The sequence below is a fragment of the Spinacia oleracea genome, chromosome 3 (genome assembly GCF_020520425.1).
Source record: "Spinacia oleracea cultivar Varoflay chromosome 3, BTI_SOV_V1, whole genome shotgun sequence".
Classification (NCBI taxonomy): domain Eukaryota; kingdom Viridiplantae; phylum Streptophyta; class Magnoliopsida; order Caryophyllales; family Amaranthaceae; genus Spinacia; species Spinacia oleracea.
The window spans coordinates 55,398,312-55,418,960 of NC_079489.1; the positions used below are offsets into that span (position 1 = coordinate 55,398,312).

At 35.8% G+C, this 20,649-nt stretch overlaps 1 protein-coding gene across 1 annotated transcript; it reads left to right on the top strand.

The window, feature by feature from the left end:
* The first annotated feature begins 17,397 nt into the window (after positions 1 to 17,397).
* Positions 17,398 to 20,438, top strand: LOC110798657 (glycosyltransferase BC10). Its single transcript, XM_056840325.1, has 2 exons — positions 17,398 to 18,189; positions 19,299 to 20,438. The coding sequence occupies exons 1-2, from the start codon at positions 17,581 to 17,583 to the stop codon at positions 19,938 to 19,940; spliced, it is 1,251 nt and encodes a 416-aa protein (XP_056696303.1). The 5' UTR covers positions 17,398 to 17,580; the 3' UTR covers positions 19,941 to 20,438.
* Positions 20,439 to 20,649: the final 211 nt, after the last annotated feature.

Genomic DNA, 20,649 nt, shown 5'->3' on the forward strand with positions numbered 1-20,649 from the left:
AATATGTCCTTCATCCAAGGTGCATTAAGTCTAATACCAAGGTTCAGATTAATTGCGAACAATTAATTCAGTGAGATCAAGTGATCGGAACAGCTAGCTGGAGCAATGCTTCCGATCAGTGAGTTCTAATGCATATTTGAACTCACAACTTACTCTTGACTGAACCTACAAGGTCACACCAATGACACGTAACAGATCACCGGATTAAATGAATCGGAAATTCATTTAATAGCTTTTCGGGAATTAGTTGGAAAACGTATTATACGATACGACCCTGCATCGGAATCGTATATCGTATCGCGAATATTCGTAAGGTAGGCAAAACGAATAAATTGTATCGTACGACGGTGATTCGTCGTATACGAAACGATAAATAATATATCGGAAATATATTAATCGCGGATACGAAAAGTGGCAACGCTGCCAGCCCAACGAGCCAAGGCGCGCAAGCGCGCAAGGCCCACTGGGCGTAGCAGCGAGCCAGCGCGCAAGGCTCAGGCCTTGGCTGGGCGCGCGCGCGCATGCGAGGAACAGTAGCAGCAGCGCACACAGCGCGGCCCAAGGCCCAGCGCCTGTGTGGCTGTGCGCGTGTGGGCTTGCACGGACAGGGCTGGCTGGCGCATGGCCTATGTGCCTTGGCCGGTTGATATTATAACCTAAGGGTTATAATATTAAACCCGCTCACGTTTTCCAATAACCTAATGCAAAAATCAGATTACACATCAAACCCTAAGGAGGAGAGAGAAACCCTAATTCTCTCTAGCCTCCATGGATGTGTTCTTCCCAAAAGCACGAACTCTTGAATGATTGTCTAAGCTACGATTATTAAGACGGATCTGATCGTGTCGGTGAACCAAGTAGAGGAACGATAAGTGGAGTTCTTTGTTCGTGTTCGTTGACAGATTACTTGGGAAAATACGCTTCGAATGTAAGTTTGCTTAATCTGTGCTTTATACATGTTTCCTGGCTTAGGGGATTGTTTCCGCACATGTTATTATGTTTAACTGTATTCCTCGATCTACAGTGGTATCATGAGCCTTATGTATTCAAAGCATGAATTAGCATGATTATTATTGTTTTTGCATTGTCGAAATTTTTGGAATTTTTATTGATTTTTCGGAAGTTTTTCGAATTATGGGATTAATTGCGAAATTGGCAGTTCCGAAATTAAAAATATTCGCTTTTTCGATTTTTAAAACCCTAATCTGATGGAAAACGATTTTCTAAGATCAACTCATGAGAATAGAATTGCGAAAACAGGCCTCGAAGTATCTTTTTTTGGGCGTTTTTGTTAATTTTTCATTAAAAATTAAAAGGTCGACCTAAACTACTCGGAATTTCTAGAAATTTTTCACACTGTTGCTGGGTACATGCTTGATCTACGGTAAAAATTTCAGATTTTTCCGATAAGTATAAGCCCTAATTTTGCCTTTCCCCAATTCGTAAAATTTGCAACCCTAATTGAATTTTAATTAATTTTGGTTTAATAATTCGGTTAATTGGGGAAGGGGGTATAATTTCATGGGTCAGTGGCTAATTTTAAAAATTATTGGATTAAAATTTTGAATGGTTTCGTTAATTTTAATCGCACTTAAACCAAATTATTAATAATCTGGAATTTAATTGTTTATGAACGATATAAAGTTTCGGATTTTATTAATTAAAAGTTCAAACTTTAAAGTTGATTCGATCGTTCTTGAAAGTTTGAATATTGTTAGCCCTTGATTTATTAATTTTACGAAATTGGATTGTCGTTAAAGTTTATTAAATCGTTAAAAATCGTTGTTTTTCGAAAATTAAATCGTAACTTTTTTTTGAAAAATAAAATTAATGCAAGTTCGTGAATTAAATTTAATTTTAATTAAGTTGGTCCGTTTTACGAACCAAAAACACGAACATGGGCATGATGGAAGTATGGCTCGTCGAGCCATACGAGGCCACTGTGCTCGACCGAGCCATGCGACACGGGCAGCAGCAGCTATGCTGCGTGCCTCGTGCGCGCTGGGCGAGGAAGGGCAAGCGAGGTAGCTTGCGGGGCTGCGACGAAGCTAGGCGCAAGCCTTGCGACGTCGAGCGCTCACGATGCACAACACGCAGCGCAGGGCAGCATCGCTCCGGGGACGCGTGCGCGCGAGCGATGGGGCGGGGTGCGCGAGCTCTTGCTCGTGCGCTCTTGGGCCTCACGCGAGGCGGGGCTGGGCGCAAGCCTAGCCCAATCAAGCAATTAGACTTTTTTTTTAAAATCGTTTAATTCGTTGGGCTTCGTATATTTGCATTAATTTGGGCTAACGGGATATTTAATTTAATTTTTATTTACTTGGGCTGGGCTGCGAGTTTTAATTTAATATTTCATAATTAATTATCCGGAATAATTATTGGTTTGAGTGGGAGCCACTAAATGAAATTAAAATGAAATAATTATTTTAATTATTTCGTAGGTCGCATTATTTTAATTAAATTCAATTTTAATTAGAATAAAGTCTAAGGATTAATAATTTGGAAATTGATTAATCTTTTAGGACGCGTTTATGTTTAATATTTGGAGTACCTGCATTACATAAAATATATATTCTATGCATTCACCCATTCGTGTGCTAAAACGAATGGCCCATGTAAATATGCAAGTATTTACTTGAATTAATTAAAATTCACGTTCACATAAACGCGTCCTAAAAGATTAATCAATTTCCAAATTATTAATCCTTAGACTTTATTCTAATTAAAATTGAATTTAATTAAAATAATGCGACCTACGAAAATAATTAAAATAATTATTTCATTTTAATTTCATTTAGTGGCTCCCACTCAAACCAATAATTATTCCGGATAATTAATTATGAAATATTAAATTAAAACTCGCGGCCCGGCCCAAGCAAATAAAATATTAAATTAAATATCCCATTAGCCCAAATTAATGCAAATATATGAAGCCCAACGAAATAAACAATTTTCAACGAAAAAAGTCCGATTACGTAGTTGGGCTAGGCTTGAGCTCAGCCCTATGCCTTGCGTGTGGCCCAAGAGGCGCACGAGCAAGGCTCGCATACCCCCAGGCCCCTCGCGCGCGCGCGTCCCCGCAGCATCGCTGCCCCTGCGTGCGTGTTTTGCGTTCGTGTGTGTGATGGACGTTGCATGGCTCGCGCCTTGCTTTGTCGCAGCCCCGCAAGCGTACCGCCTGCCCCTTCCTCGCCCAGCGCGCACGAGGCACGCAGCGTACTTGCTGCTGCCCGTGTCGTATGCGGCTCGGCCTAAGCACAGCAGCCCGTATGGCTCGACGAGCCATAAGTCCACCATACTTGTGTTCGTGCTTCGTTCGTGATACGGACCAACTTAATTAAAATTAAATTTAATTTCACGAACTTGCATTAATTTTTATTTTTCAAAAAGTTACGATTTTTATTTTCGAAAAACAACGATTTTTAACGATTTAATAAATTCCAACGACAATCCAATTTCGTAAAATTATTAAATCAAGGGCTAACAATATTCAAACTTTTAAGAACGAACGAATCAACATTGAAGTTTGAACTTTTAATTAATAAAATCCGAAGCTTTAAATCGTTCATAAACAATTAAATTTCAGATTTTTAATAATTTGGTTTAAGTGCGATTAAAATTAACGAAACCATTCAAAATTTTAATCCAATAATTTTTAAACTTAGCCACTGACCCGTGAAATTATATCCCCTTTCCCAATTAACCGAATTATTAAACCAAAATTAATTAAAATTCAATTAGGGTTTCAAATTTTACGAATTAGGGAAAGGCAAAAGTAGGGTTTATACTTATCGGAAAAATTTGAAATTTTTACCATAGATCAAGAATATACCCAGAAACATTGTGTAAATATTTTAAGCAATTCCGAGTAGTTTAGGTCGACCTTTTAATTGAATTACTGTCCGACACTTTTAATTTTTAATGAAAAATTAACAAAAACGCCCAAAAACCGACACTTCGAGGCCTGTTTTTGCAATTCCGTTCTCATGAGTTGATCTTAGAAAATAGTTTTCAATCAAATTAGGGTTTTCAAACTCGAAAAAAACGAACATTTTTTATTTCGGACCTAATTATTACGCAATTCATCCAATAATTCGTAAAAATTCCGAAAAATCAACAAAAATTCCAAATTTTCGACAGATGCAAAAACAATAATAATCATGCTAATTCATGCTTTTAATACATAAGGCTCATGATACCACTGTAAGGGAATACAGTTAAACATAATAACATGTGCGGAACAATCCCCAAAGCCAGGAAACATGTATAAAGCACAGATAAAGCAAACTTACATTCGAAGCGTGTTTTCCACAATAATATGTCAACGAACACGAACAAAGAACTCCACTTGTCGTTCCTCTACTTGGTTCACCGACACGTTCAGATCCGTCTTGATTATCGTAGCTTAGACAATCGATCAAGATACTTTGCCTTTTGGGATGAACACACTATGGAGGCACAGAGAGAATTAGGGTTCTCTGTTTTCTCCTAGGGTTGTGTGTATTGTGTTATGATTGTGCTAAGTTGGAAAAATAGGTTAAAAGGTTATTTACATAACCTTACTAACCGACCAAGCCTTGAGGCAAGGCCGGCTAGCAAGCCCCGCGCGCCATCACACGGACACGCACAACACGCTGGGCCATGGGCCGCGCTGCTGCTGCTGTGTCGTAGTCTCGGCCCGCACGCGCACAGCTCCTCGACCATGGGCCTCGCTGCTGCGTTGCTTTGCTTGCTCGCCTAGCGTGCGCACGCCCATGGGCCTTGAGTGCTTCGTGCACTCGGCTCGTGGGCCGCTCCTCGTATTCGCGTTTTAATATATTTCCGATATATTATTTATCGTTTCGTGTACGACGAATCACCGTCGTACGATATGATTTATTCGTCTCGCCTAGCTTACGAATATTCGCGATACAATATACGATTCGATGCAAGCTCGTATCGTATAATACGTTTCCAACTTAATTCCCGAAAAGCTATTAAATGAATTTCCGATTCATTTAATCCGGTGATCTGTTACGTGTCATTGGTGTGACCTTGTAGGTTCAGTCAAGAGTAAGTTGTGAGTTCAATATCCATTAGAACTCACTGATCGGAAGCATTGCTCCAGCTAGCTGTTCCGATCACTTGATCTCACTGAATTAATTGTTCGCAATATTAATCTGAACCTTGGTATTAGACTTAATGCACCTTGGGTGAAGGAGATATTTCCTTCATATCTAATACCCAAGAAGTTGAATTAGCAAGTATACAGTCTATAACGAAAATACCTGAAGATGGAACGATTGTTCCGTTCTTCTGATCTTCCTTTAGCTTCAAGCAATCTCTCTTCCAATGCCCCTTCTTCTTGCAATAAAAGCATTCAGATTCAGAAGTGGGTTGGCTCACCTTCTTCTTTTCAGATTTGGTGCCGCATGGCTGCTTAGTCTGGCTAGCCTTGTTGCCACCTTTCTTAGCATTCCTCTTCTTTCCAGATTTCTTGAACTAGCCCCCACGCACCATAAGCACATCTTGCTTATCATTTTGAGCGTCTTTTCAGCGGTCTTCAGCATACCGTGAAGCTCAGTGAGCGTTTTTTCCAGACTATTCATACTGTAGTTCAGCTTGAACTGATCATACCCGCTATGAAGAGAAAGGAGGATGGCGTCTACATCCATTTCCTGAGAGAATTGTTGATCCAGCCGACTCATATTCTCAATGAGTCCAATCATTTTGAGAACATGTGGACTTACGGGCTCGCCTTTCTTAAGCTTGGTCTCAAGAATTTCCCTATGGGTCTCGAACCTTTCGACTCGAGCCAGATCTTGGAACATGTTCTTTAACTCACTGATGATCGTGAAAGCATCTGAGTTGATGAACGTTTTCTGTAGATCTGCACCCATGGTTGCAAGCATTAGACATTTCACATCCTTGTTGGCATCAATCCAACGATTGAGGGCTGCCTGAGTGACCCCTTCGCCTGCGGCTTCGGGCATCGCCTCTTCCAGGACATACTCCTTTCCTTCCTGCATAAGAACTATTTGCAAGTTCCTTTGCCAGTCAAGGAAGTTTTTCCCGTTCAACTTCTCCTTTTCAAGAATTGATCAAATGTTGAATGAATTGTTGTTTGCCATAGTTTAAAACTACAATTGAAAAAGAATAAACAAATAAATAATCATTCACAGTTTCTCTGAATAAACTTTAAATTCTAGCAAACATGCATAATTAATCATTTATTAAGCATTTTATTCAAGTTTTGTGTTCCGGCAGGTGTGAATAAAATGATTCCAAGATCCTTAAATCATTGAAGAATTAAGCACATTATGTATTTTGACTCAATTCTAAAATATTTTAGGTAAGAAAAAGCCTTTTGCTAATAGTCTAGAAACTACTCTTGGTTGATAGGTACGTCTAAGAACTTATTAGGTAAACCTATCGAATTTGCCACGACATAAAAGGACTCCTTACTTATATAGTTGAGTTTCACCAAAACTAACATGTACTCACAATTATTTGTGTACCTTACCCCTTTAGAATCAATAAGTAACACCTCGCTATGGCGGAAAACTATTACTAAGATTGATGTAAAGGTTATCCAAGTAAGTGTTATTTTGGCATGGTACCTTTTAACTCAATTTTTAAGTTTGGAACTTAAGGCTCTTACTATGTTGGTTAGGTTTTAAGTGAACTAAAATCCTTAATCATGCAACATAATCAAGCCACAATCTCATGCATAATTTAAGACATATTTAAAGCAATAAATAACTCAAGACATGCATAAGATTTAAATGTGATCTAGTATGGCCCGACTTCATCTTGAAGCTTCAACTTCAAAGTCCGTCTTGAAAATGGATTGGAAACTCCGTCTTGAATTTCACCATGGGAGGCGCCATCTTCTTGAAATAGGATAAGCTATAATTTAAACTAATTACAACTATTTGATGGTACGCAGACCATATATAAATTGAAAAACTTTGGTGCATTAGACCAATATTACATTCAAATTAATGGTACGCAGACCATATTTTCTATCCTATTTGGGCCATAATAGTCACTTTCAATAACCTGCAAAACAGTACATATGCAATATATACCATTCACCCATTCATTATCATGAATGGCCCACATAGCTGGTTAGTAGAATATGTTATGCATCACATAAATATTTGCAGCAATTAATCAAGGGCACCAATAATCTACCAATTATTCAGTCCTTATTAATTCTAATCAAGTTGTTTTAACCTTAAAGGATTGTAGACCTAATCAAGAGTTTATGACTAAAGGCTCCCACTTAAACCAATAACTTTATATGCTTTACAAATTTTAAACATAAAAATGTATTTCCTAGTCTAACCGGAAACATACAAATTTAATTAAAATTTAAAGCTCATATAAATTTATAATTGAATCCATTTAATTTATTTTCAGTTGAATTAAAATGAATTTAAATTAATTCAAGGTTTTAATTTTAGTAAAATAATTAGTATAAATAAAATTTATAATAATTAGATTATTCAAAATTAAAATCCGAGAAAACAATTTAAATTACGAATTTTAAAATTAATTAAAATCGTTTCCGAACTGAAAATTCAAAATTAAAATTAAAACACGTCAATTGTAACAAGACGAGGCACTTGGGCTTGCGCCCAAGCCCCATCGAGCCACGAGGCTGCCTTGCCCCGCACGACTGATCGCTGCACAAGGCACGAGCAGCAGTGCCACACGCACACGCAGCTATCGCAGGCCACGTTGCGCGCAGCCCCATTGCTCGTCGCGTCTGCTTGTTGCGCAAGACAGCGCGCGCTGGGCGAGGGATCGCTCCCTGCTTGCGCGTTCTGTCTTGCTAGCTGGGCGAGCCAGCGCGCGATGTGGCACAGCCCATCGCTGCCCACACGCGTCTCGCTCGCTCGTTTGTGCCTTGCCCCATCGCCCTCGCCCATCGCACAGCACACACGTCCAGGCACTGGGCCTTGCACGCGCGCCTTGCTTGTTGCTCGCTGTATTCGTACCGCACGGGCGACGAGCTCCCTTGCTCGTCATCGCGTGCCCGCACTATACAACACCCCTTAAGGGTAACACGTAGCGTCCATTGCTTTGTGCGTGCAACATTTATGAGCGTTTTTCATAAAAATTTAAAAATTTTAATTCAAAATTAATGACAAATTAATAAATCATATTAATTTCATAATTTTAGGGTGAAAAATCAAAAATTTATTAATCAATTAATTTCCGATTATCATGGATTCAAATCTAGGTCATAAAAATTAAAAATTTATCATAAATTGACAATTTTTATGGTGGTTTTTTAATCATGGATACCTAATTAAATCGTTAAATAATTATGAAAATCAAATCAATTTTAAATTATTCGAATTTCAACAAATTAATTACAATTACAAATTAGGTTGTATAATTAACAAGCTTAGGCATTCAAATTTGTTAAACATATACAGTAGGTCAATCAAAGATTCAAGATTTAACAACAAGAATCGCAAATATTTAAATTTAACATCTTAAAATTACAAACTTTTGCATTCGAAAAACTAAAACCTCCGAAAAGTCTTAGTTAGGCTTCGAATTTGGGAATTCTGGGTTCGGCCGAAAAACAGAATAGGCTAACAATTACTACCTCTGTTCCTAAAAGTCTTTTACGCATTGGAACATGTGCCCAAAGTATGAAAATTTTGACCTAAATTCTCATTGTTATATAATCAAATCATTATCATGTAAGATCTTGTTAGATTGGTCTCGTTATGTTTTTCAAAATATCAACTTTTTATCATTTTTTCACATTCGAAATTGGATATATAAGTGGTTAAATATTGCATTGGAGTCCGTGCAAATAGTAAGCGTAAAGAACATTAAAGAATAAAGGTAGTATATATCTATGATATAATAAAATAACTCACAAAGTGTTTATAAAATATAAACTAATATTCGATGGTATTTTCTCAAAATGTAATGTTTCTCTATATATATGAACTATCTTACAATGTTACAATTTCTGAAAATTATCTATCAATCTGATTACATATTTATAATTAGCCTATTACTGAGAATATAATGATGCAAATTATCGCAACATAGTTTGCCAATAAATGTTTATTGCTTTCTCCCTCTCTCATTTTTCTCTCCTTTTATGTTTCTTGTCTTTACTAATTATATCTTCTCCAATAAGGAGGAATAACCAACAAATCTCTTATTATAAGATTTTTGATAAACCCGCTTCCCCTCGACAGTCATCAAGCTTTTGCATGGTCAATCCTTTGGTCATCATATCTCAGCCATTGTGGTCAATATGGATATTTTCCAAATGCAACAACTTGGATTCAAATACTTCTCTTATTCATTGATAACTTACGTCTATATGTTTAGAACGGGAATGAAAGGTGGGGTTTTTCGCCAGATGAATAGCACTCTGACTGTCACAATAAAGTATATAATTTTCTTGTATAATTCCTAACTCTTGTAGAAATTTCTTCATCCCCAAGAGCTCTTTGCAAGCTTCTGTCACAACAATATATTCGGCTTCTGTTGTTGATAATGCAACACATTTTTGTAACCTTGATTACCATGCTATAGCTTCCCCTGCAAAAGTCATCATGTAACCTGATACGACCTTCGCGAATCAACATCATTAGCCATATTTGCATCTGTGTAACCTTTTAACACAGGATTTCCTAGACCAAAGCATATGCACATTTTTGACGTGCCACGTAAATACCTTAGTATCCATTTAACAGCTTTCTAGTTTTTTTTCCCTGGATTAGAGAGAAACCTATTAACAACACCTACTGAATAGGCAATGTCTGATATTGTACAAACCATAACATACATCAAACTGCCAAATGCAAATGCATAAAGAACTTTATCCATCTCTTCTTTTTCTTTATCACTTGTAAGACATTGTGAAGAGCTTAATTTAAAATGACCTGCAAGTGGAGAGCTTGCTGGCTTAGACTTATGCATATTAAACCTCTCAAGTAGTTTCTTAATACTCCCTCCGTATTTATTTAAGGGATACACTTAGTTGGATACGGGTATTAAGAAGAAGAGTTGAATGAAATAAAGTAATAAAACAAGTGGGGTTGTGTAGATATTTTAATAACAAGTGGGGGTCATTTTAGGGGGTAGGGTGTAGGTAGATTATTTAATTAGTTGGTGGGATTGATAAGTTACTAAAAATGCCAAGTGTATCTCTTAAATAAATACGGCCGGAAAAGACAAGTGTATCCCTTAAATAAATACAGAGGGATTATATCTTTCCTGTGACAACCATAACTTCTTATTCTTCCTGTCACGGGAGATTTTCATGCCAAGTATCTGTTTTGCTGGTCCTAAGTCCTTCATAGCAAAGAACTTATTCATCGTCTTCTTCAAATAGGCGATTTTACTGGTATCATAACCAATAATTAACATATCAACAACATAGAGGAGTAGAATGATAAAATCTCCTGTAAATCTTTTAATGAACACACAATGATTTGATCTCGTCTTTTGATATTTATGATCTTTCATAAAGGACTCCCATTTTTGGTACCATTGTGGCGGTGCTTGTTTTAAGCCATACAAGCTCTTATTCAAATGACATACCATTTGTTCCTTTCCCTCGATCATCCTAAAATCCCTCAGGTTGTTCCATATATATTTCTTCTTCCCAATCACCATGTAGGAAGGTTATTTTCACATCTAGTTGTTAAATTTCAAATCCATGCATGTTGCCATGCCAAAAACAACTCGTATTTGACGACATTTTCATCACCAGTGAGAATATTTCTTCAAAGTCAATACCTTTCTTTTAACTAAATCCCTTCACGGCCAGCCTAGCTTTATATCTTGGTTGTGGATTATTTGTTTCAGTCTTTAATCTAAACACCCACTTATTCTTGAGTGTTCCTCGCCCCTTTGGTAGTTATACCAAATCAAATATGTGATTCCATTGCAAGAATTTTATCTCATCTTGCATGGCTTCCATCCACTTTTCCTGATGTATATCACTCAAAGCCTCTTCATAGGACTCTGACCCCCCCCCCCCTTCAGTAAGTAACTAATATTCTCCTCCAGCCAATTTTTCTGGGAATCGTCTTCTCGAGTGTATTTTCTTAATTCTGCTTCATGAGATGATTGATTTTCTTGTTGTGGAATATGTTCCACATTCTCATCATCACGAGATTGATCATCTTGGTGTAATTCTTCCCCGTGATCATCCATTGCATCAGGAGAAGGATTTGGATTCATGATTATAGGAAATTATTCATGGAATGTTGTAGATTTTTCCAATTTTTGTATGTCTTCAATGGTTTGTTCTTCAAAGAAAACAACATCTCTACTTCTAATAATCTTTCTTTCAGCAGGATAACCTATAACCGAAACCATCTTCAGGATATCCAAGAAAAATAAATTATTTTATGTTACTATCAAGTTATGATCTTTCATCCCTCGGTATGTGAACAAAGGCTCTACATCCAAACACCTTCAAACTTTCATAGTTTAATTTTCTTCCAGACCATATCATCTGTGGAACATCACCATCAAGTGGAACTGAAGGAGAAAGATTAATCAAATGATAAAAAAAAAAGTATATGTATTTCATTTCGTGTTTCACTAATAAAACAAGAAAGATAGAAATATAAAGGCAAATTTGTCAGAAACCACCTTTTAAAATAGAGATTTTGCGAGAAACCACTTTTTAAAAATAAAATTGCAAGAAGAAACTTAAATTATAAATATTTTTGCGAGAGACCACCTTACCCGGATTCCGGTAGTTGACTCTTTTCTCCGTTGTTGACTTTACATATGACTTTCACGTGATATTTTAAAACAAAAAATTAAATCTTTTTTTCATTTTATTGTTAGGTTATGATACATATGAACAACATAAATCATGCGGAAAAACCTATATGCCAGGATTCAAATTAATTGCACATAACCAATTAAGTAGTTTAGAATGCATACTCTTTGTAGTCTGCCCTCCCTAGGTGCGCCCGAACCGAACAAGAACAAGTCTTTAGGACTCCAAGTGTCGTCCCTCCGTAGATAGTCCACAGCACGTCCGGATCCGCCTTAAGATTGACTAACTAGAATCTCCCTCAAGGTACTAGAATTTTCGGCTATTATGGGGAAATTATTTGACTGAATTTTTGCTCTCAAAAAGTCACTTTGAATACTTGAATGTTGTATATAAATTGTGAATCCGGGCCACATATTTATAGGGGTATGGAAAGGAAATTGGAATCCTACTAGGAAACTAATTAGCTTAATTAGAATTTTATTAAAACTCTTATTAACTAATTTATCCATTAGGATTAGGAATTTAATCATTAAACGAATCGCATTATATTTAGGATTTGTATCGGACACAAACACACACACGAGCATGGCCCGCATGCGCGCAAGCCATACCCGCGCACAGCCCTTGCGAGCGCTCAGCCCACGCAAGCCTTGCGGCCCAGGCGAGCAGCCATGCTCGCAGCCCATTGCGCGCACAGCCATGCTGACAGCCTTGGCCTGCTGGGCCTGGCCTTGCGCTGGGCCTGGCGTGGCCTTGGTTGTCTTGTGTGGCGCGTTGGCTTGCTGGACGCGGGCCTGGCTTCATGCTGGGCCTTCGTCTAGCAAGTCTCGTCCGATGCTAATTTTTACGACGCGCTTCCGATTAATTTCCCGATTCCGGAATTCATTTCCGATACGAACAATATTTAACATTTCCGATTCCAGAATTAATTTCCGTTTCGAACAAATATTTAATATTTCCGTTTCCGGAATTATTTTCCGATTCCAATAATATTTCCGATTCCGACAATATTTCCGTTTCCGGCAATATTTCAGATTCCGGCAATATTTCCATTTCCGATAATATTTTCCGATACGTACCATGTTTTCGTTTCCGACAACATCTGCGACTTGGATAATATTTATATTTCTGATACGATCCATATTTCTGTTTCCGGTAATATCATCGTTTCCGGTGTATTCATTATTTGCCTTTGACGATCTTAGCTCCCACTGAAACCAAGATCCGTCGATTCCGAATATCCATAGATGGAGTATTTAATGCCATTAAATACTTGATCCGTTTACGTACTATTTGTGTGACCCTACGGGTTTAGTCAAGAGTAAGCTGTGGATTAATATCATTAATTCCACTTGAACTGAAGCGGCCTCTAGCTAGGCATACAGTTCACTTGATCTCACTGAATTATTAACTTGTTAATTAATACTGAAACGCATTTATTAGACTTAACATTAAATGCATACTTGGACCAAGGGAATTATTTCCTTCAATTATTCCATTCAATCTCACTCCATTTTCTTTCTTTATCTCTAAACACTGCATTCCTTTGAAGAGCTCCAAAGCTCTTGCCGCCAATCCACAGTGAAATAACCAGAAATCATCGACGCCCACAACACCAAATCCCTCTCTATCATTTCATCAAACAAAGTTTTAGCAAGACCAGGATGCCCTAATTTGCAATACCCATCAATAACAGCATTTCACGACTCGACATTCCGTTCAGGCGTTCCATCAAACAAGTTATGCGCATTCTCCAAATTCCCACAACTAAAACACGCCATTATCATTGTATTCCTATTAACACCATTTTCCATAGACATTTCATCAAACAACTTGCGTGCACTTCTAAAATCTTCACACTTGGAGTACAAATTGAACAAAACATTATTAAGAAATGCATTATAATGAAAATCCAGTTTTCACAACCATCCCACGTACCATTTTCAAAGCACAAACTTTGAGCACTAAAAGAAACGTAAATTTGTTCTCTTCAATTCCATTAAACCTCATTAATCGATAATTTTGAATCGCTTTTTCTGAGTTCTTATGGTGCTATTACCCTACTTATACCACGGTATTACAATTTTTTTGGAAAATATCCATACAACTTAGTTCAATTTATTGGGTAAAAGTTCATAAATTCAATACCTCTTATCTAAAATTCATGTTATACTTAAATTTACAATGTTTAAAGTATTTACATCAATTTTCGGGTTTCTCTACTCATTTTTACGTTATTTAATAACAATCTTTTAATCATTTTTTTATAATACTATAAGTGTACATTGTACGTGGAACTCTATGATAATTTATTAATCTGTTAACCTCTATCACTATTCTCTTATAAGTAAAAATATTCATATCCTTAATTTATATTCTATTGCTTTGAATAAAACTTAATAAAGTCGAAGGAATATTACTTCAACCTTTGAAATATTATGTGCAATAAAATTTATCATTCGTATTATTTTTTAGACAAATATAATATATTCGATTGTGAACTGTTGGCCCCCCAAACTACAATTTCTAGTTCCGCCACTGCTCAAGCCAAGCCAAGCCAAAGGAATATATATAAGTATATTACTGGACAATATAATTAGACAAAACATATCTTACGAAGCAATTCAATGTGATAAGCATGTCTCTTTGATATAATGAGCCACTAACAAAATTAATTCGTGAAAAGTTAAATTTGCGGCAAACAAAAAACACTTATGGAGAATGGAGATATGATAAAGCAATACATTATTGTTGGCTTGTTGCCATGGATTGCAAGTCCCAAAACATGTGAACTAATTATAATCGAAATCCCCAAAATATTATGGAACCATAACATAATTTTACCATGTATGTATGAATCAAATTTAAATAATTAAACAATTAAAGTAGACTTTTATTAGTAAATAATTCCCTTTGTTTTCCTTTTGTAATTCTTGTTATTATCTTCTGCCGGTTAGCGATGGTGTTGATAACGTGTTGTGAAATAAAGAGAAGATAAGAGAAACTGGGAGAGAACTGTGTTTGTTATTCTATGAATAATGGGGTATATACACACACAATAGAATATAGTTTGTTTGGAGAACAATAAATCTCTAAAATCTAGAATATTCCGAAAAGATATTAGGAGTATAATGGAAATCCACACAATATTTCATAACCTTTAATCATTTAAAATATTTATTTATCAACTTTTTTATAATATAAAAGTTAATAAAAAATATTAAAGTTACAAAAAAAAACACTAAGTAAAATTGAGTTAACAATATCTTAGTTTATAATTTGTGCGTACAAGATATTTTGTACACCTTTTTACATTTCAACTTACTTTATCCCCTATTAGTCTATTATCTATTAATTTATTTATACTAATATCTCTTATTCTATCTTTCTCTCACAATCAATTATCATTTCTCAAAATCCCTCAAAAAAAAAAAAAAAATTATCATTCCTCAAAACAAGAATTTACAGTAGGATTAAAAAAATGGAGAAAAAGGTCTTAAAAATATTGGAGAAAAATCCAAAATAAGCTGAGGGTTAGTTGCAAGGCACGTGTCATAGAAGAAAGAGCACATCAAGTCGGAGACGGATGACAGCACGAGGTGTTGACTAAAACATTTCACAACACCAATAGTAGAATGACAAACAACCATTTTGCACAAATGGTTGCCAACCATGAACCATCAACATCACATGAATTAATTCTACAAATTTTATTTGTATAAATTGAATTCATTAACACATGACGGGGACCAACAAAAAATTCCAATCAACCAATTTTAATAATGTAAAAGGTCTTGTTATCCGATGTTACGATGAAATTAGATCATTAATGTAGAATTATAATTCCTCCATTTGCTTTTACGTCCAATATTTAGATTTTTAATACTATTTTATGCTCTACATAGATTATGGTTGGTAATTTAAAACTTAGCTCTGTGAGATTTTGTTAGATTTGTTTTAATGTGTATTTTCATAATATCAATTTTGCAGAGGGCAATTAAAGCTCATCTTCCCTTCTTTTTCGACTTCATCTTGCTATCTAATTAAACACATTTTTTTTTTTGGTAAAATAGAGTTGTTACTCCCTCCGTTCCTAAATAAGTGTCCACTTTGGACATTTACGCGGAATTTAATAAAACTGAGTTGTGTGTAAGAGGTAATGATTGAGAATGTTTTTTTTTTTTGAAAGGAAAAATTAGATAATTGTTTATTGATACAGTATAAATAAAAGTGGATGTGGTGATTGAAAAGTGAGAAAAGTGTAGAATTTGTAAGAAAAAGTAATAATGATTTATAGAAAAGTGGGTAAAGTGTATAGAAAAGTGGGAAAGGTGTATGTCCAAAAATGGAAATTGGACACTTATAAGGTAATACTATTTATGGGAACTATACACTTATTTAGGAACAGAGGGAGTATATTAAAGCACATCATTAGAGTATAAACTTCATACAAAACAGGCTGCCAAAACACAAGCAACACAAAACAAACAAAGAAGAAAACTATGGTAAACTACTCGCTAATCTCGAGCACTGAGGCTTCTAAAGTAGATCATGCATCGTGCCTCTTTCACAATAATCTCTGAGTTCGTTGCTCTTCACCAGCTTGAATTTTTGCTGGTTTTTTTTACCCTGCACAGGAGTTAGACTACAACAGAAACTATAATCCTATACATCTGATATTTTCCAGAGTTAGACTTGAGCTGGGTCACTATAAATTGCATCTCTTCCTCCCAATTTTCAGGTCACACTCAAAAAATAGATAGCAGACCTTTTTAGAAGCCATCTCTCAAAGACCACAAAGGAGTCACAAGCGCCTATCTAAACACATTGTTAATTTGTAATTGTAATGGATACCTTTTTTTATAAAAAAAAGAGCCATAAAAAAATACTCCATCCGTCCCAAAATTAAAGTCATGTTTTCTATTTCGGTCATCCCAAATTTATAGTCTTGTTTATTTATTTGGACATTATTTTTCTCAATTTTCCATACATTATATTCCACTTTTTACACTTTTCTTACACTGTCATTCCACTTTCCCATACACTATATTCCACTTTTCTTAAAACCCGTATATTTAGTCAAACATGACTATAATTTTGGGACTTGAGGAGTACTAAGCGACTTTAATTTTACACCTCTACATGAAATGAATGCTAAACCTCAAGTGGCTTGTGTCCATGTGGACATAGGTGACCAAAATACAACTATCTTTAGAACAAACACATAATATGTCAGTACCAAAAACGCAAATGATTTACATTGGTATTTCTCAACAATGTACTGTAGGTATACCAACACCAAATTAATAGGTAACAATATAAGGCATCCGTGTCCATATGGACATAAACCACTTCAGGCTTAGAGTTTCTCTCTACAAGGAATGCTAAACCTCAAGTGGCTTGTGTCCATGTGGACACAAGTGACCCAAATACAATTATCTTAGTACCAATACATAATATGCCAGTACAAAAAACGCAAATAATTTACATTGATACTTCTTAACAATGTGTTGTTGGTATACCAATATCATACAAAAAAACGCAAATATTTATGTCCATATAGACACAAGCCACTTCAGACTTACCGTTCCGGTCTACATAGTCTCATTTAAGAGCTGGTTTATAACCTAAACCAACTCCGCATTAAAAAAAAAAAAAAGTTCATCTCCAACTTGTAATCAAAAGAAGAAGTTCATCTTCGACTCCAAAAAGAAAACACTTCTCCTTCTCCAACTAACCACCCTCCTCCGCCACATTTCCACTCTTACCACCGTCAATTCCTCCACCCTCGCCACCTAGCTCTACGATGACTGGCTATGATTAACAATTCCCACAAAAGAAAAAAGATGTTAAGAAATAATAATAATAATAGCAAAGGAGAAAAAGAAGAGTTAGAGAAACTAACCGGACAACAACAAGTGTACTCTTTCAAGAAAGATGCATCCTCAAAATTAATTAGGTTGGCAATATGTTTAACGGTATTCATTGCTGGTGTTGCTACTGGTTTAGTTTCAAGCTCACAATGGTCAACGGTTAGCTTAGAGAATTATAGCAAGATCTACGCCACCGTCCGCGGCCGCGATCCAATAATTAATAAGTGCAGCTCTACTTCAAGGTGTGAGACGGTTGATTGTTTGAGCTTAGATAATATAATTCAGCCATATAACTTGAGTCATGATTTATCTGATAAAGAGTTGGTATGGAGAGCTTCAATGGTACCTAAAGTTGTAGGGTACCCTTTTAAAAGGGTACCTAAAGTAGCCTTCATGTTCTTGACAAGGGGTCCTTTGCCTCTCTTGCCTTTGTGGGAGAGATTTTTTGCTGGTCATGAAGCTTTTTTTTCGATTTATGTTCATACACAAGCTGGATTTGTGTTTGATGTTTCTCCGGATTCAGTGTTCTTCGCCCGCCAAGTTCCTAGTAAGGTACGTCTTTTAGCTGCAAATAATTAGAAATTAGAAATTAGAAATTAGAAATTAGAAATTATTGCGATTGGATTTGGAGTTGTTTGTTAGGAGTTTAGATGATGTGATTTTGTGTTTTGTGATCAACTTTGATTGCTCTGACATCCGAGATTGGGAAAATCCTTTTGTAGATGTTATAGCATTTCTGGGCAGACCAATTAATTGTCTTAATTTATGCAAGTATAAAGAGATGATTTCATGCATATTATATGAGATCCTATTCCTGGCTCTAGTTGTAATCCAAGCGAGATCACATTGCATAATAAAGGATTCCCAGCTTATGAGGGAGGGTGTTGAGATGTTGAATGTTGAATGTTGAAACAAGGGGCGTGTTATTGTGTCTGCAGATTCATTTCATAATTTATGATTTTCGAATTCCTGGTTAAATACCATATTAAGGTTGTATTTTAGTTGAATCTATATAGGATTAGTTTGGCGCATCTATATTACTTGCTAAAACTGAAACAAATATAGTTGACAACCAAACATTAATCTAGAGGTAATATATAGATTATTCTCAGTTAGAGATGGGCAATGGTGTTATCAAGAGTTTATTGATTTTTGGTTCGCCTTTTGAATTTTGATCTACTGCCTACCTGAACCTCATACGTAGTCCTTATTTCTTGCGAGCCACAAAATAACTAATTGCTTATCTCTAAGCCCAGATCTTGAGCACTGATGTCTTCTTTCAGCCACAATTCTTTAAGTCTTAAGTATTACCATAGTGTGAGCAATTGAAAACAATTTGAGGTGCTCTAGTAATTGGATGTTACCTGTTCCCATAGTGTGAGCAATTGAGCATGCATTTCTGATAATATGGTCTAGTAATCATGAACTCCATCTATCTGGAATTAGTCGCATTATAACCTCTGTTAATTTAAAGTTAAGCTGACCAGCTAATATAGTACGGAGTACTCCGTAATATGTATGATATAATGGTAATGAAATGTTAAGGTGCATTTGGTATGTTCAAATTGTCCTTTTTGGAACTTTACTTGGCTGTATAGATGAAGTTGAATCTGTAGTTTTTCAGTAAAAAGATGGTAATATTATTTCATATAAATTTACAGGAAGTTTCTTGGGGTGATGTATCACTAGCAGATGCAGAGAAGAGGCTTTTAGCCAATGCACTCCTGGACTTCACAAATGAGCGTTTTGTGCTCCTTTCTGAGAGTTGTATCCCAGTTTACGATTTCCAAACAGTTTATAAATATCTGACTGAATCTACACACAGTTATGTGGAGTCATATGATGATAAAACCCGTTTTGGACGTGGAAGATATGATCGACATATGAGACCCAATATAATGGTAGATGAATGGAGAAAGGGGGCTCAATGGTTCGAGATAACACGAGCTTTGGGTGTGGAAATAATATCAGATAACAAATACTACCATCTGTTTAGAAAATATTGTCATCCACCTTGCTTTCCTGATGAACACTACATTCCTACATACCTCAACAAATTCCATGCATCTGGTAATTCTAATCGCACCTTGACTTGGGTGGATTGGTCTTTGGGAGGACCTCATCCAACAACCTTTGTAAGAGAGAATATAACACAAGCTTTCATAGAGAATATCAGGAATTACAGGAATAAGTGTTGGTATAATTCTAAGAGTATAAATGTATGTTACCTTTTCGCTCGCAAGTTTGCTCCAAGTGCATTGGACCCCTTGCTGGATTTAAGCTCTAAGGTAATGGGATTTTGACAACTTTTATTTGCTCTCACCAACTTCTTCTTTTCTTCTTAAATCAATAAACGATACTATTATTTACTCATCCTCTTAGGTAATTACATTCTTTTTTCATTTCATAAATACGTCTTACTCTGTATCATTACACATTTGTTGATTTTTTGTCCTAGTTTCTTGTTTTGGAATCAAGATTTGTTGGAAAGGAACCCAAATTATATCTGCTAAATGCTTCTTTTATCCTCCTATACTATTGGATATGTATGTTCAAAAGTTTCCGGTTATGCGTTAGCAAGGCTGTCAAGGTCGGGATCCTACCTTGGAACGAAGAAGCGGGATAGGATCGGATCGGTAGAATTAGATTGTCAGATCGTAAGATCCTACTAAATAGTAAAAATAATGTTTGTATTATGAAAATGCAATGTAAAATCATGTATTTAAGTAATCTTAATACTTAAAGATCATGTTTGCTCACATAAGATTAATACTTGGGTAGATTCAAGTGCAATTAATAAAACATGCGCAAGGTTGTTGAATTAAGATTTTAGTTATGATCTTAATTGATAAAATTATATAAATTTCTTTACTTTTTAGTAAAAATGATACTTTTTTTTAGAACTACTTTTGTTGATAGAAAAGTATGATATTTAATGATATGTGATTATGAACTATTTAGTAATAAAAAAATAATTTATTATCTTGAAATAGTGATGCTGGATCGGATCGT

Coding starts and splice junctions, on each gene's coding strand:
- LOC110798657 (XM_056840325.1), top strand. CDS start 17,581: ATGATTAACAATTCCCACAAAAGAAAAAAGATGTTAAGAAATAATAAT. Junction 18,190..19,298: donor CCCGCCAAGTTCCTAGTAAG/GTACGTCTTTTA, acceptor ATAAATTTACAG/GAAGTTTCTTGGGGTGATGT.